The sequence below is a fragment of the Hyperoodon ampullatus genome (assembly GCF_949752795.1).
Source record: "Hyperoodon ampullatus genome assembly, chromosome: 2".
Classification (NCBI taxonomy): Eukaryota; Metazoa; Chordata; class Mammalia; order Artiodactyla; family Ziphiidae; genus Hyperoodon; species Hyperoodon ampullatus.
The window spans coordinates 119,279,087-119,293,293 of NC_136915.1; the positions used below are offsets into that span (position 1 = coordinate 119,279,087).

General features: G+C 44.5%; 2 protein-coding genes across 2 annotated transcripts in view; one reads left to right on the forward strand and one right to left on the reverse strand.

Moving 5' to 3' along the window:
- The window catches only part of LOC307065379 (low affinity immunoglobulin gamma Fc region receptor II-like), a gene marked incomplete at both ends in the record, with an annotated part of 107,008 nt that overhangs the window by 37,142 nt on the left and 55,659 nt on the right, over positions 1 to 14,207 (forward strand). The gene's annotated exons all lie outside the window — the stretch shown is intronic.
- Positions 2,318 to 8,534, reverse strand: FCGR3A (Fc gamma receptor IIIa; the record flags this gene model as incomplete). The annotated part of the gene is made up of 5 exons (XM_079698519.1): positions 2,318 to 2,531; positions 4,245 to 4,499; positions 7,179 to 7,433; positions 7,788 to 7,808; positions 8,486 to 8,534. 5 exons carry the CDS (start codon positions 8,532 to 8,534, stop codon positions 2,341 to 2,343), a joined length of 771 nt encoding a protein of 256 aa, XP_079554645.1. The 3' UTR covers positions 2,318 to 2,340.

The window sequence follows — 14,207 nt, forward strand, 5'->3', positions numbered from 1 at the left end:
GCTGAATGTTCAGCATTTCCAAATGCGCTTGTCCGATGTCTGAATCTCATCTAATATTCCTATACCAAGCTTGAATTGTCTTGGCATAAAGGTTATAATTGACACAATTAGGCTGGCCAGATACCTCTGCCCAGGCCCCACCTCCTTCCTAGCTCTTTCCTGCTCCATGCTCTAAAACTATCTCTAATTCTCATTCATCCTCCTATCCAATACCACCTATGAAATTTTCCCTTTACCCCGTTGTCCCAACAAGATTTGGTGAATTAGCAAGATGACTAATTCATATGAATTGTGGTGAGATGGTTGCTGAGACGAGAGGGGTTCCTCATCAACCCAAACTAATCCTTATGTAACCGAAAGTGGGGTCGGGCTGCTCGCCACTCAAAAGCTAGTAAAGAGGCAAGGCTGGTGGAAAGGAAAGTTTGCTTTATTTTGGATGCCGGCAACCTGGGGGGAGGGGTGGACCCTGTCCAAAGGCCGACTCCCCTCACTGACAATCAGTGGGCAAGAGATTTTATAGGCTGCGGGAGGGGGCTACATGCAGAAACAGCACAGTCAGCTCTGACAGTCATCTTGACCAATTGGTCACAGGTGGTCTAAGCAGCGTCATCTTGATTGTTTTAAGTACAGTTCCTCTTCAGTTTGAGGGTCGGTTTGTTCCCATTTCCTTGAGGCCAATTCTTGGAATTGTGGCAGCTTTTGTCATGGCTACAATCTGGACATCATGTACTTAACTCTTTCCACCTGGTCAGGTTTCAGTATCTATAAGACAGCTCACAGGAAATGGCTCAGAATATTATCTATAGCCTTTGAGAAGGAACTAAAGGTCCTTGACTATGCTTAATGACTAAACTATTATAATTTGGTCTCCTTTGACTGTTTTCCTTCGTTTCTGCATTTTTTCACTTCTCTGATTAAACTTATTCTTTGGCTAAAGTTTTTCCACAGACAAAAGGCAGGCAGAGGACATGGGGGACAAGTACCATAGGGTCCTGCTCCGTTTCACTGATAGAATTTTGGACAATGGGAGGAAAAAAAGATTTTTTCATTCTTGTTTTATTACCATGGCTTTTCCATCTTCTGTCTGACAGTAGAAGCAGGATCTTGTAAAATGCCTTACTGAAATCAAGAAATGGTTCTATTTAAAACTTCTGAAACACAAAGAGAGATAGCTAAAGCTTTCTTCTATAAGCAGTGATTGCCTTCTCCACCTCTACTCCATTGTTACTGACATGCTGAGGGATTTCAAAATTTCATAATTTAACTCAGTAGAGTTCAGTACATTTAATATTGGTTATCCAACATTTGTTTAAAGGATGATGTGATCAAAGCTGTATCTGAATTAGATACTAAAATGGAAAAGCTGGTTTTATAGTCCCTGCCACTGCTCTCTAATTCTCACTATTGTGCCCAGTAAAAGCATTCTCACCTCCTACCCATTCCTTCCTGTGCAGTTGTGGTTGACTTCTTCTCATGCTTTCTCTGTTTGGGTGCGGAGGTATCTCTGTTCACTGAGCTTAATATGGGACAACAATGTTGCTCTCCTTCCAATGGCTTTATTCTGTGCTTTCTTTTCTAAATCCTCCAACCCCTACACCCCTTCCTGGACCATTTCCTACTCATGACATTAAGAGGGTTGATCATTGTATACTTGCAGACCATCCCAATTCTGACATGGGCTCCCCTGAAAAACTCTATTCTACATCACCTCTGTGATTTTCTTTTACCTCTACCATGGCTCATATTCTAGGAAGACAGCCCAGGTGGTGGTCTTCTCTGGTCTTTCCTGGACTACCCTGCTCTTCCTTAGCCACCCCCTTCATTGGTTCTGCTGTCTCCCTTAGACCCCCCAGACGTACCCGCAGTCTGTCTAGAAAGAGTTTTAGGATGCCTTGAAGGCAGCCAGCCCTGCAGCAACAGATGCAGACTACTATCCAGCTGGTTCTCAACCATGAATTCTCTTATTTACATATCCATTTATTTAAGGACAATATTCATACATCAAGGGTAATCATCAAGAGTCTGTATTGTTGCTTTGCTGGGACGGAATGGTTAGAATAGAGAAAGCATCCATGTCGCTCTGAGACTTCTATTCCTGGTAATGCAGCTGCTTACTGGGGCTTCACTGTTGGCACTTGAAGATCACAGTCCCTTCCTTTCCATAGGAGACCAAGAGAAAACAGAGTTGGGTGAAGAACCCTCAGCCTAGAGTCTGAGGTGTAATTTTCCTGCTGCTCCCAGAGATGCCTGTTGGGCATGGTGGGGCTGTGAATTTAGAAAGGGGTTCAGAGATGCTTCTTTTATCACTACCATGGGATGGGGATGCTGCTTTTATGACCCTCATTTGCCCTGAGGGCCCCGAGTCCATGTGACTTTGCCATTCCTCCAGTCCTCCTTTGAGTTTCGAAGGTCTCTCTTCATAGAAAAATACAGCCCCGTGTCCACTGCAAACAGGAGTCCCATCACCAGGAGGAAAGTGATTTGGTGCCAAGGTGGAAAGAATGATGAGCTGGATGGTGGACTTTCTTGACCTAATAGGAGAAGCAGAGGGATGAGAATAAAATGACATTTGTTGAGGCAGAAATTTGGAATAAACAGTGAGGTCATCAGTGGAAAGTCTTTCTGACACCTGATAAGAGACAGATTCTAAGGAATATGGGGGAGTCTGGCGGAAAGCCATAGCTTCCTCCCACTGAGTCTGGGTCTTAATGCTACCTGAGCAAAAGTGTTTTCATGTTTGATGGAGGTATGTGACATAGTGTTGAGCAAGGTAGGTTGTAGCTGGGTTTTGTGTGAAATTATGAAAGTAGTCAAAGTTTAGGTTGGTGTGAGAACACTATTTCTTAATTCAGTAACTTTCTCTTATGTCTCAAAATAATACTCATTGTTTTTACCCCGCTAAAGGAAATCTTAAAAAAAAAAAAAAAAAAGTGAACCATTGAAATCTGCTACTTACCATCGGAAAATTGATAATATTTCTTTATCACGGCTCAGTAACTAATAACCCAAAATGGAAAGAGGTAGAATTTGCTTGTTGTCAACCTCTTAGCCCTTAATATTGTTATTTTAAAGTCATTCCTCACTGTAGTCTATAAACTGGTAACATTAGAGTGGATTTTTAGTCTTAATTTTTTTAACTCTTAATTTTGATTTAATTTCAAACTTAAAAAAAGGTTACCAGTAAATTATAAATAACTCTCATATATTCTTTACCTAGATTTACTAATTGTTGGCATTTTGCCCCTATTTTCTTTATTATTTGCTTTCTCATTCTCTATTTGAGAGTATTTATTTTCAATTTAAATTGTGATAAAGTTATTTTTTATACAAATTATGGCACTGTTTTGTTAAAATCTCAGAAGATGTGTGGCTATCTTGCTGTCTTACTACATGTAAATTGCTTACAACAAACATCTTAGTCTGATTATAGGTGGAAGTTTTGTGAAATTAGGAAGTCCAGGAGCACCGTGGCAGGGGATCTCTGACCCTGGAGGATGGTACTACAGAAACTGCAGATGTTTTCTAAGTGACTTAGTGGAATTCAAAATTCTGTCATAGGACATTGGCGCCTGTCCAATCCTTTCATTTTATCTAGTGGTTCAGTATACAGGTTTTGAATCTTTGGTGTGCCCTTGGAGACACAATAATTACCCCCCTCCCTTTTTTCCACCTCAGTTACTTCATCTGTAGAGTTAATATTACCGATCTCTTAATGTTGTTGTGAGGGATTACTATGATCATCAGACTAGTTGCATGTAAATAAGCACTCAGCACAGTGTCCAGCACATTGAAAGATGCCCGATAAATGTCAGCATGTCTTTGTTACAGAAGTGGAAACTGAGGTTTAGAGAGTCTAACTGGCCACAGTTACATGGTTAATTAGCAGCAGAGCCAGAACACAGGTTATGGGTTTTTCTGTGAGAAAGTGAGGTGATACTGCCAGCTTCGCTTTTGGCTATGACTTGAGGTTTGGAGGGGAAAGGAGAACAGGTAATGATGGGCCAGCATGATAGAGACAGATAACATTATGGATATAGTTTGAATGAGGTGAGTAAGGACAGGCATATTTATGGGGGAGGAAATGTGACTTCTGCACCTGCTGTCACATTGCAGAGTGAATGACCCTTGTAAAGAAGTCTGTGGAATGGTCAGCAATCTCCTCCCAACTCATCTTCCCAGTGTGAATGCAGAGTCCCCACACATGGTGCTCTGGGCCCTTTAGATGTGCTCTGTACATCTCTTACCTTGAACAGTGATGTTCATAGCCTCTGAAGACTCGTTTTTACTCCCGATAATCCCCCTGCAGAAGTAGGAGCCACTGTGTTCAAGTTTTGCTTCTGGAATGTAGAAGTCAGAATTCTGATAAAAAAACTTCTTGCCTTTGCCATTCTGGAAATATTGAACCTTTTGTACAGTAGTTTTCTTCCAACTGTGACACTTCAGCTCAATGGGCTCCCCCTCCTGGACCACCCACCGAGGGGCCTGGAGCAACAGCCAGCCTGAAAGACACAAAGAGAACACAGGCCCAGGAAGCCTCAGCATTCAGTGCAAAGCTTTTGTGAAGGGAGGGGATGCTCACAACCCAGATCCTGGGGGATGATAGAAAGCCAGACTGGGAGCCATCCTTACATAGCTTTTTTTGGGAAAAAGCCAACTGGGCCCTGCAAGAGAACTCAAGTCACACCAAGAACTTTTGTCTAATGGTGGAGAGGGAGAGACACACACATGGTCAAAACATAAGGTTAGAGCATAGGGTCTAAGTGATGAGGCAGGTGAGAAGCAATTTGCAATATCCTTAATTGGCTACACTTCGATTTGCTATGGCAGGTAATAAGGAGCCATTGTAAGTTCTAGATGAAAGAGTAAAAATTGTATTAGAAAATGAAGATTTGCCCAATTAAAGGAAAGGTAGACTTCAGAAGGAATGGATAGTTGTAGGAATATTGGAAGACTGTTGCAGCCAGTCAGGAAGAAGGTTACTCAGTGGCCACAGGAGTGGCTGCAGAAATCATGAAGGAGAACTCAATATAAAAGTCAGGGAGGGGGGACTTCCTGCATGGTGCAGTGGGTAAGAATCCGCTTGCCAATGCAGGGGACATGGGTTTGATCCCTGGTCTGGAAAGACCCCACATGCCATGGAGCAATTAATCCCGTGCGCCACAACTACTGAGCCTGCACTCTAGAGCCTGCAAGCCATAACTACTGAAGCCCGGTGGCACAACTACTGAAGCCCGTGTGCCTAGAGCCTGTGCTCCGTAACAAGAGAAGCCACTGCAATGAGAAGTCTGTGCAGCGCAACAAAGAGTAGCCTCCGCTTGCCACATCTAGTGAAAGCCTGCATGAAGCCAAAAAAGAAAAAAATTAAATTAAATCTTAAAAAAAAAAAGAAGTCAGGGAGGGGGAAAAAAAGCATGCGTGGTAGTGCTGATGGTAATTTGTGGTTTCTGAAGGGCCACAGCGTCTCAGCAAGGCCATCTTCATTACTGAGCACAGCCTCTGAGAGAGAGAATGTTATGTCACCAAGATACTTGTTTTCACAACTGCCTTGCCAAGTAACCAGCCTCCACACACACAGAGAGAACTTGAAATTGTGGTCAGGAAGTTGGCCTGAATAATTTAAAATGATATTGCATAGAAATTTTAAAGTGACATGAGAAAACATTCATCAGACAATGTTAAGTTAAAAAGACAGAATACAAAAAGTATGTATGCTCAGAAAAAAAGAAAAAACATGGACTTAAATATTAACAGGGGTTACCTATGTAATCATATATGTATATATATGGTCTGGTTTCTTTGGGGGGAACATTCTTGTTCCATTCTGGCTGTCATGGACTCAGTGAATGTCCAAATGTACATTCATTAAACTAACATTTTATTGAGCACTTACTATGTTGTGCAGACTGGGGATACCCAGATGACTAAGACAGATCAAAGAATCTGTGATCTAGACATAGAACTAATTACAATACAGTGTGATAAGTGCTACAACAGGCTAAGAACAAAGGACTGAAGGACCAAAGAGAACGGAACAAAGAAATTCTGCCCAAAGAAAGTAAGGAAAGCTTCTCAGAGAAGTAGATAAGCGAAATGGGTCCTAAAGAATGATCAGGAGTTTGCCTGCTGAAGTTAATGCTCTTGGTCACAGTTTAAAACAGTTCTCACTGATTAGACTTCTAAGGTCAGTTTGTAGAGCCAAGTTTAAGACAAACTAATAACTACCAGATATGACTTGTCTGTTGCTTCCTGTTGGTAATTCCCCATTTTATTTGGTCATAGGTGGCCATCTATCTCTCACCTAGCTAGATAATAGACATTCCTCTTTGTAGCTCTGTAGACTGAGAACCATGTCAGCTAAGTGACACAGTCAGGCAAAGAAGCCAAGAAAATCAGCTTCAGATTCCATGGAATTCTGTTGTAGGTCCACCTTCATTAGGCCCTCCTTCCCCTCCAGACTTGTTCCACTCACATACAATATACAGATGGGGCAGCCATGAAAATAGAGTCAGGCTTACAAGGTGACGCTGCAGGTAACGGGCTATGTGGTGTGATTTCAGGAACACCAGGAGAGATCTCTGCCTCCAAAATACTTCGTCTACTTGCATCTAATGAGTGGATTCTGTTAATACACAAAGACTTTGATTCCATGATGAATATGCAGGCTGAATGTGTATATATATCTCTATTAGGAGAGATATCACATGGCCAAATTTATGCTGAAGTGTATATTTTGAGTGTGGCATTAATGGGAAGAGAGAGATAGATATTATGGTAAATTAGGGATGGCTTGTGGGGTAGCTTAGGGCATTGTGTGTCTGAGAGTGAGGAGATTGAGGTCCTAAAATGGATTCATTAATTTATTCAATAACTATTATTGAGCATCAGTGTCATGTCCTGACCTTCAGATAACACCATTCATGCTGTATGTATTCTATGCGAATGTTGATTCCTGGAATTGTGCAGTGCAGCAGCCCTGTAGTATATGCCAGGCTTTGACTTTTTGCCTAAGGCCTACTTATAGCTAGGACTACAATTCTGATATAATTCAGTAGGACTACAGATCATCTCATCTTAGTTTTAAGCCCCAGGAACATCATCTTCTGGTGCTTCCCAAGTCTTTCAGGGCCTCTTGTTTTACCATTTATTGGTGATTTCCCTTTTCCCCTTCACCTACTCACCCATGTAGACTTTTAGCTTCACCGGGTCACTGAGTGTGGAGAGGCCTGTCTGACACTTGTAGTCTCCACTATCCTCAACTTTGGCATCTGTGATGAAGTAGCTGGAGGCCTGGTTTGAGATGAGAGTCCCATTGTGCCACCACTGTGTGGAATTGTCTCCAAGAGGGTAGTCCCCCTGGCACTTTAGAGTCACTTGGTCATTCGTGAGCACCCGGTCCCACTGAGGGTCTAGGAGTACCACAGCCTTTGGGAGATCTGCCGAGGAGTCAAGAGAATGTAGATAAGGGCAGGGAAATGAGCCAACCCTACAATGGCATTCCCAGGGAGGCTCAAAACCCATTGCGAACCGAGAGTTGGCAACTCAGCCTTAGCATAGCACTCAGTCTGAGCATATTGGCTTGGAGAGGCTTGGCCTCCTTCTTGGTCTCTCTTTATCTTGAGCAAAATTGGCCAGAGAAGCATAGGGTCAAGCCCTACTGTGTTGGGGGAATTACCCCTGCCAACCCCACATCAGCAATTTCCTATGCAAAGAACATTTCCTAATACCCTGTGGCTATTGCACATTTACATTCCTCACTTGACCCATCCAAGACCACAAAGGAAACTCACCAGCTTGAGTGCCAGCTGAAACTGTAAGAAAAAAGAGTGAAACGAATATTGAGTAGCAGCTGAGATCAGGGTGACTGGAGTGTGGAGTGAGTTTAAACTCCCCTGCCCACCTCTGCCCTGGGAGGCCTGTGTTCCCAAGAATCAAGATAAATATAGTGGATAGCTCTCCCATTGCCTGTCCTCTGGTCTCCAATGTCTGTGCCTCCTACTACCTTGTCCACCCAAACCAATTTTCAACGCCATTCCCTTACTCTGTGGTCCCCGTTCGAACTCCCAGATTAAGGGTACAGATCAAATATCCCTGAATCAAGCCATAAAAACAACCTCACCCCAAGTCCCCTGGAAAGGGAGGAAATTAAAAGACTTAGGAACACTGGAATGTGAGAACGGAAGAGACAGACCTTCAGGACCATCTAGTCCATACTCTTCAGTTTATAGATAGACAAACTGAGACCCAGAGGGGTGAAGTAAGGGAGACCTCACGTCCCCCTTCATCTCCTGATTATGCCCAAATCAGGGCCAGCAATTCTCCACATCTCTAACACTTGAAGCTTTGTCCTAGAAGCTAAATCTAGATCTATAGACATGGTAAGGGGTCCTATCCCTTGGTAGGGGTCTCATCCCTTGCCTGAAAAGGGATGTCTGCTGAACCCAGGGCATCTTGAGCTCAACTGCCAGGCAGGGTGATTCTGACTTACCTAGAACCAGCAGAACCGTTGGTGGTAGCAGCTGCCACATGCTGTGCATTAGAGTAGACAAGTCACCACAGATATCAGAGCCCTAAGGGGACCTAGTTGACTTGAAGAGAGGAAATAAACAGCCTTTCTCTCCACCCCTCAAGCCTATTACTCATCAGTTTCCTTTTCTGGAAACCTCATTTGATTCCTGAATCTGAACTCTGACAAATGAAACCCCACCTCTCTGGTTTGGATCCACCCGGTGACACGAACAGGACAACAGGACCCTGGGAATGAGACTCAGTAAGGAGGACATTCCCTGAGGGGGTCTCTTGTTCTACCTCAAAACTTCTCACTCTCCTGCTTGGCCCAGACCCATCTCCACCCAGCCAGGGCCTGCATACAGAAAGCAGTCATTTAAATCATCAGGTCATTAGAAGTGTCCCTCACCCCAATATTATCTCCACCAACATTTTCTTTCAAAATTGGAAATGCATATGCCTCTGGGATCTCTTACTAACCCCTTAGTGTGAATTCGATCATGAGATTTACATCCTCTATTAAAAGAAACACAGGCAGTGGGAGAGAAATGGGCTCTGGGAGGAGGAGTTACCATTGAAAGGTTGGAAGGAACACAGAAAAGGTGGAAACGGGGTGGGGGGGAAGGGGGCAGGGTGAGGCGAGGACTAGAGCATTTTACCTTCACCCCAGTGTTATTAGGGCTGTGCTGGGCCACAGTAGTTCAGGTTAGCTTGGGCCCCTCAGGGACCCACTGGGCCTCAGCTGGTCTGTGAGCCTAGCAGCCTGAGTTCCAGGGCCTCTTACCAGAAAAAGTGTAGGCGCAGTGGTTAGGAAGTGGTAAGGTTGCTAACCTCTTCTTCTCTTTTCTCAACATTCCTCCTGCCAACACATACACACCCATACCCTCCCCCACCCTCACCCCTACTTTGTTTTGCTCTCACATCAGTCCAGGTCTCAGACAGAAAATCAAATGGCTCTGCTTGGCCATATCATGCCCCCAGCAGATTCCTGGACATCTGGGGCAGGTCTCACTTGGAAAAACCTTGGAAAAGCCCAGGAGGTGAGCAGCAGACAGAAGTGAGCCAGTGATGTTTGGCAGGGGTAGAGTGGACGCAGGGGCTGGCACAAGGGCCTGCTGAGCACTGCTTTGGACTCACGCCCCTCTCCACTCCAGAGTCAAATAAAAACTGCTTCACAGGTTTTGATTTCTGTTTTGTTTTGCTCCTGAGTAGAGTTCATTGATCCTCCACCATCCCCATCCTCCCCCAGCATGTTCCTGCAGCAACCCTCCCCCACAGGCCCTTGGATTAGATGTCTGACTAAGATGGCATTCTAGTGCTCCTTCTTAAGTGATTTGTTTACACCTTCCAAAATCCAGACTAGTATCTGAAAGCCTCAGGCTCTATGATATAGTACTTCAGATGCTTATCTGGGAAACCTAAAACAGAAAGAGTACCTTCAGGGCTTTCTGCGGTTTCTGAGGCGAAAGGTGGCTAACCCCCCCTCAGCGCTCTCTGTTGTTCATTGCTACTGAAGTGGCTTTCTGCAATGTGATGTGGTGCAAGGCATTCACTTTAGTTTTCCTTCTTTGAGGTTTTATTTTCTTGTTGACTCGTTTTCTGTCTGTGGCCTTCAAATGGAGGGAGGAACTGTCAGCTGCCCAGAGGGTGGGCTAGACAGGAAGGAGAGGAGGGAGAGCACAGGAGGACAGCAGAAGAATGGGAAACGTTCTGCAGGTTTTCCTGAACAATCCTCCAGTTGAGTGTGTTGGGGTGGTATGGGTTAATTTTACAGTGATAGGTAAAATGCAAAGTTTTAAAAGAAAGACAGATGGTCTTGGCATATTTTATTTTATTTTTTTATTTTTTGCGGTACGCGGGCCTCTCACTATTGGGGCCTCTCCTGTGCGGAGCACAGGCTCCAGACACACAGGCTCAGTGGCCATGGCTCACGGGCCCAGCCGCTCGGCAGCATGTGGGATCCTCCCGGACTGGGGCACGAACCCGTGTCCCCTGATTGGCAGGTGGACTCTCAACCACTGCGCCACCAGGGAAGCCCCCTTGGCATATTTTAGGCTGGAGTGTTTGTCTTCACGCTTGCTTTTTCTTTTCTCCCTCATCCTTTTCTTTACTCCCTCCTTTCTTCTCTTCCCTAATGTTGAAATGACAGCCACAGCACAAGGTTCTGAGATTACAGAGTTCATCAGTTATCATCCCCTGGGATTTATAGTTTCTTAAGGGGAGACTACCAGATGAGCATCTGAAGTGCTTTAGGGACTATGAGAGTATTTCTGAAATTCTGTGTATGCACAAAGAAGCCAGTGGCTAATTCTGTCTGGGGGAGGACTCCATGTGGAAGAGAGAACACTTTAATTGGATCACAGATAATTATATGTTCAGCAGGAAGGCTTTTGAGGGAAATAGTCATTTCAGGCAAAAGGAGCAGCATCAGCAGAGACTTGGAGTGAAATAGGCTGGCATGTTTACAGAGCTGGGTATAGCTCCACAGGATTTGTGAGTACTACAAAGGAGAAGCACAAGCTCTTAAAGGGTTAAGAGGGCTGTATTTCAGGTGAGTGTGGGATGGAATTCCAACTCCACCACTTATTTAACCTGTCGAGGTCTCAGTTTCCATATCTCTAAACTTGGGCTAACAAAAATGGTACTAACCCCAAGGAGTTGTTGTGAGGTTTAAATGAAATAATGCATATAAAGTTGTTGGTTCCACATCTGGTACCATACTGGTTGATGACTATTAGAAGTGCAACACAGGAGGTTGAGGCCTTCTCTCGTTTTCTGACTTAAGTTGTGACACTCCCATCCCCTGTACTCCTTCAGGAGCTCGTGCTTCTCCTTTGTAGTACTCATCACATTTGTGGACTATAAGTTCTTTGAGGGTAGGGAATCTGTTCCTCTTGTTCATCATTGTATCCCCAGCATATTGCACAGTGTCTGGAATAGACTAGTCATTCAATTAATATTTATTGGGTGATCATAAATGACTTTGTATGTCACGGTGAACAACTTGTATGTTCTGGAACTGCTATCACAGTAGTTTTTACAAAATGTAAAACTGATCATCAAGGTTTTAAGCTGGGGAATGACACAGTCCAAGCAACAGGTTGGAGGGGAGAAAGATTGAAGGTGGAGGGAAAATTTGGGAAGTTATTTTAACAGTTTAGCTGAAAGATAGGAGATTCTCTGATAAAAAAGTGAGAATGCAATGGAAGCGTCTAGGAGAGATGTTAAGTAAATAGAACGGATGGGATTTGGCTGAGTAATTGGCAATGAGGAATGATGGAGGAAGAGGGGCTAGGTGATGCTCAACTTTCTGATTTGGGTGATCAGGAGGATGGTGACATATTTCCTGGACATAAGAAATAGAGGAAGAGGAGCAGACATTGGGAGAGGGAGATAAGGATCTCAGCTTTTGACACTGAGTTGGAGGTTGGTGGTGATTTTAGGTGGAGATGCCAAGTAAGCAGTTGGACGTATGGCTGTGGAACTCAGAAGGGTCTGGACAAAAGAAGATTTAGGAGGCACCAACATGGTTGATGTTTTAAACTTTTGATAAAAGCTTTAGGCCCTCTCCCAAGAAAAAATGCACACATACACATCATTTTTCCTATAATTTAAGAAGCTGCATGTGAAGCCCATCCAAAGATCCTAGGTTAAGATGAAGTATAAATATCATCTCTCTGATTATAAGAGTATTGAGTGAGAAAAAAGGGGAACAGTGAGGGAAAGGAAGGGGAAATGAGGGGAGAGGTGGGGAGGGGGAGAGGAGAGGACCAATGACAGAAACTTGACACTCAGCAACTTTGACGGGGTGTATAAAGGAAGAATAGCTGACAAAGGAGATTGGGTAGGAGGGGCTAAAGAAGTGAGGAGAACAGGACAGCCCAGGGAGGACGGATCTTCAATGAGGGAGAAGTTAACAGTATAAAATGCTGTAGAAAAGTTCAAGAAAGGGTTCTTTCAATGTGGCAATCTGGGAACAATTCATGACCTTTGCCTGAGCAATGTTAGGGGCTGGGATTGGGGGACAGGAGCTTGATAACTTTTGGTTGAAGGCTGAGTAGAAATGAAATAGTGTTTTAATGAGTTACCACTCCTTTTAAGAATCTCTGTTATGCTTTCATAACAGAGAAAGCATAACAGAGGGGATCCACTCCTCTCCCCCTTTTTATCAGCACCTCAGTGTCCCTGGGGGAAGCCTCCACTGTGAGTAGTCGATAGAAAGTGGTAGTTGCTTTTTACTACAGAAGCCAAAGGAGTCAGATCTCCCCTTCCGTCACCTTGGGCTCGTGTTATGGGCTAAATTGTGTCTCCCCTAAATTTATATGTTGAAGTCCTAATCCCCAGTACCTCAGAATGTGGCCATATTTTGAGATAGGGACTTTAAAGTTAAAATGAGGTCATTATGGTGGACCCTAACCCAGTATGACTGGTACAGTTATAACAAGAGGAGATTAGGACACAGACATGCACAGAAGGAAGACCATGTGAAGACACAAGAAGATGGCTATCGTGGGCTTCCCTGGTGGCGCAGTGGTTAAAAATCCGCCTGCCAATGCAGGGGACATGGGTTCGAGCCCCGGTTGGGGAAGATCCCACATGCCTCGCAGCAACAAGCCTGTGCACCACAACTAATGAACCTGCACTCTAGAGCCCGCGAGCCACAACTACTGAGTCTCTGTGCCACAACTGCCTGTGTGCTTAGAGCCCATGCTCTGCAACAAGAGAAGTCACCACAATAAGAAGCCCGCGTACTGCAACAAAGAGTAGCCCCTGCTCGCTGCACCTAGAGAAAGCCCACGTGCAGCAATGAAGACCCAATGCAGCCAAAAAAAAAAAAAGAAAAAGAAGAAGATGGCTATCAGGACTTCCCTGGTGGTCCACTGGTTAAGAATCCATCTTGTAATGCAAGGGACGCCGGTTCAATCCCTGGTCAGGGAACTAAGATCCCACATGCTGCGGGGCAACTAAGCCAGCGTGCCACAACTAGAGCGCCTGAGTGCCGCAACTACAGAGCCCATATCCTCTGGAGCCCGTGCGCTGCAGCGAAAGATCCTGTGTGCCGCAACTAAGACCCAGTGAAGCCAAAAATAAATAAATAAATATTTTTTAAAAGATGGCTATCTTAAGCCAAGGAGAGAGGCCACAGGAAAATAAAACCCTGACAACACCTTGATCTCTGATTTCTAGCACCCAGAACTGTGGGAAAATAAATTTCTGTGGTTTAAGCTCCCCAGTCTGGGGTACTTTGTTATGGCAACCTGAGTTGACTAATACAGAAAGCCAGAGCAGGCCTGTGATCGAGGCTTGGCCAGTTTGTCTTTTCTGGGATGTCGAATTCTGAATAAGTGAGACTTATTCACTTATAAGCGAGATTCACTTAGAAGAGAGGGAGATGGTTGGGTCCCATTCACCACAACAGTGGGATAGGCCGATCTACCTCCAGCTTCCCCCCCATGATAATTTCCTTTCTTTAAACTGAATATATCCAGAATCTGATACAGTTGCTTATTATCAAGAGCCCTGAGTGATACAGTAAGAAAGGAGAATTAGAAGATGGTACTTCTGAACTTCCCTGTTGGCACAGTGGCTAAGAATCCACCTGCCAATGCAGGGGACACAGGTTCGAGCCCTGGTCCACAAAGATCTCACATTCCGCGGAGCAATTAAGCCCATGCGCCACAACTACTGAAGCCTGCGTGCCT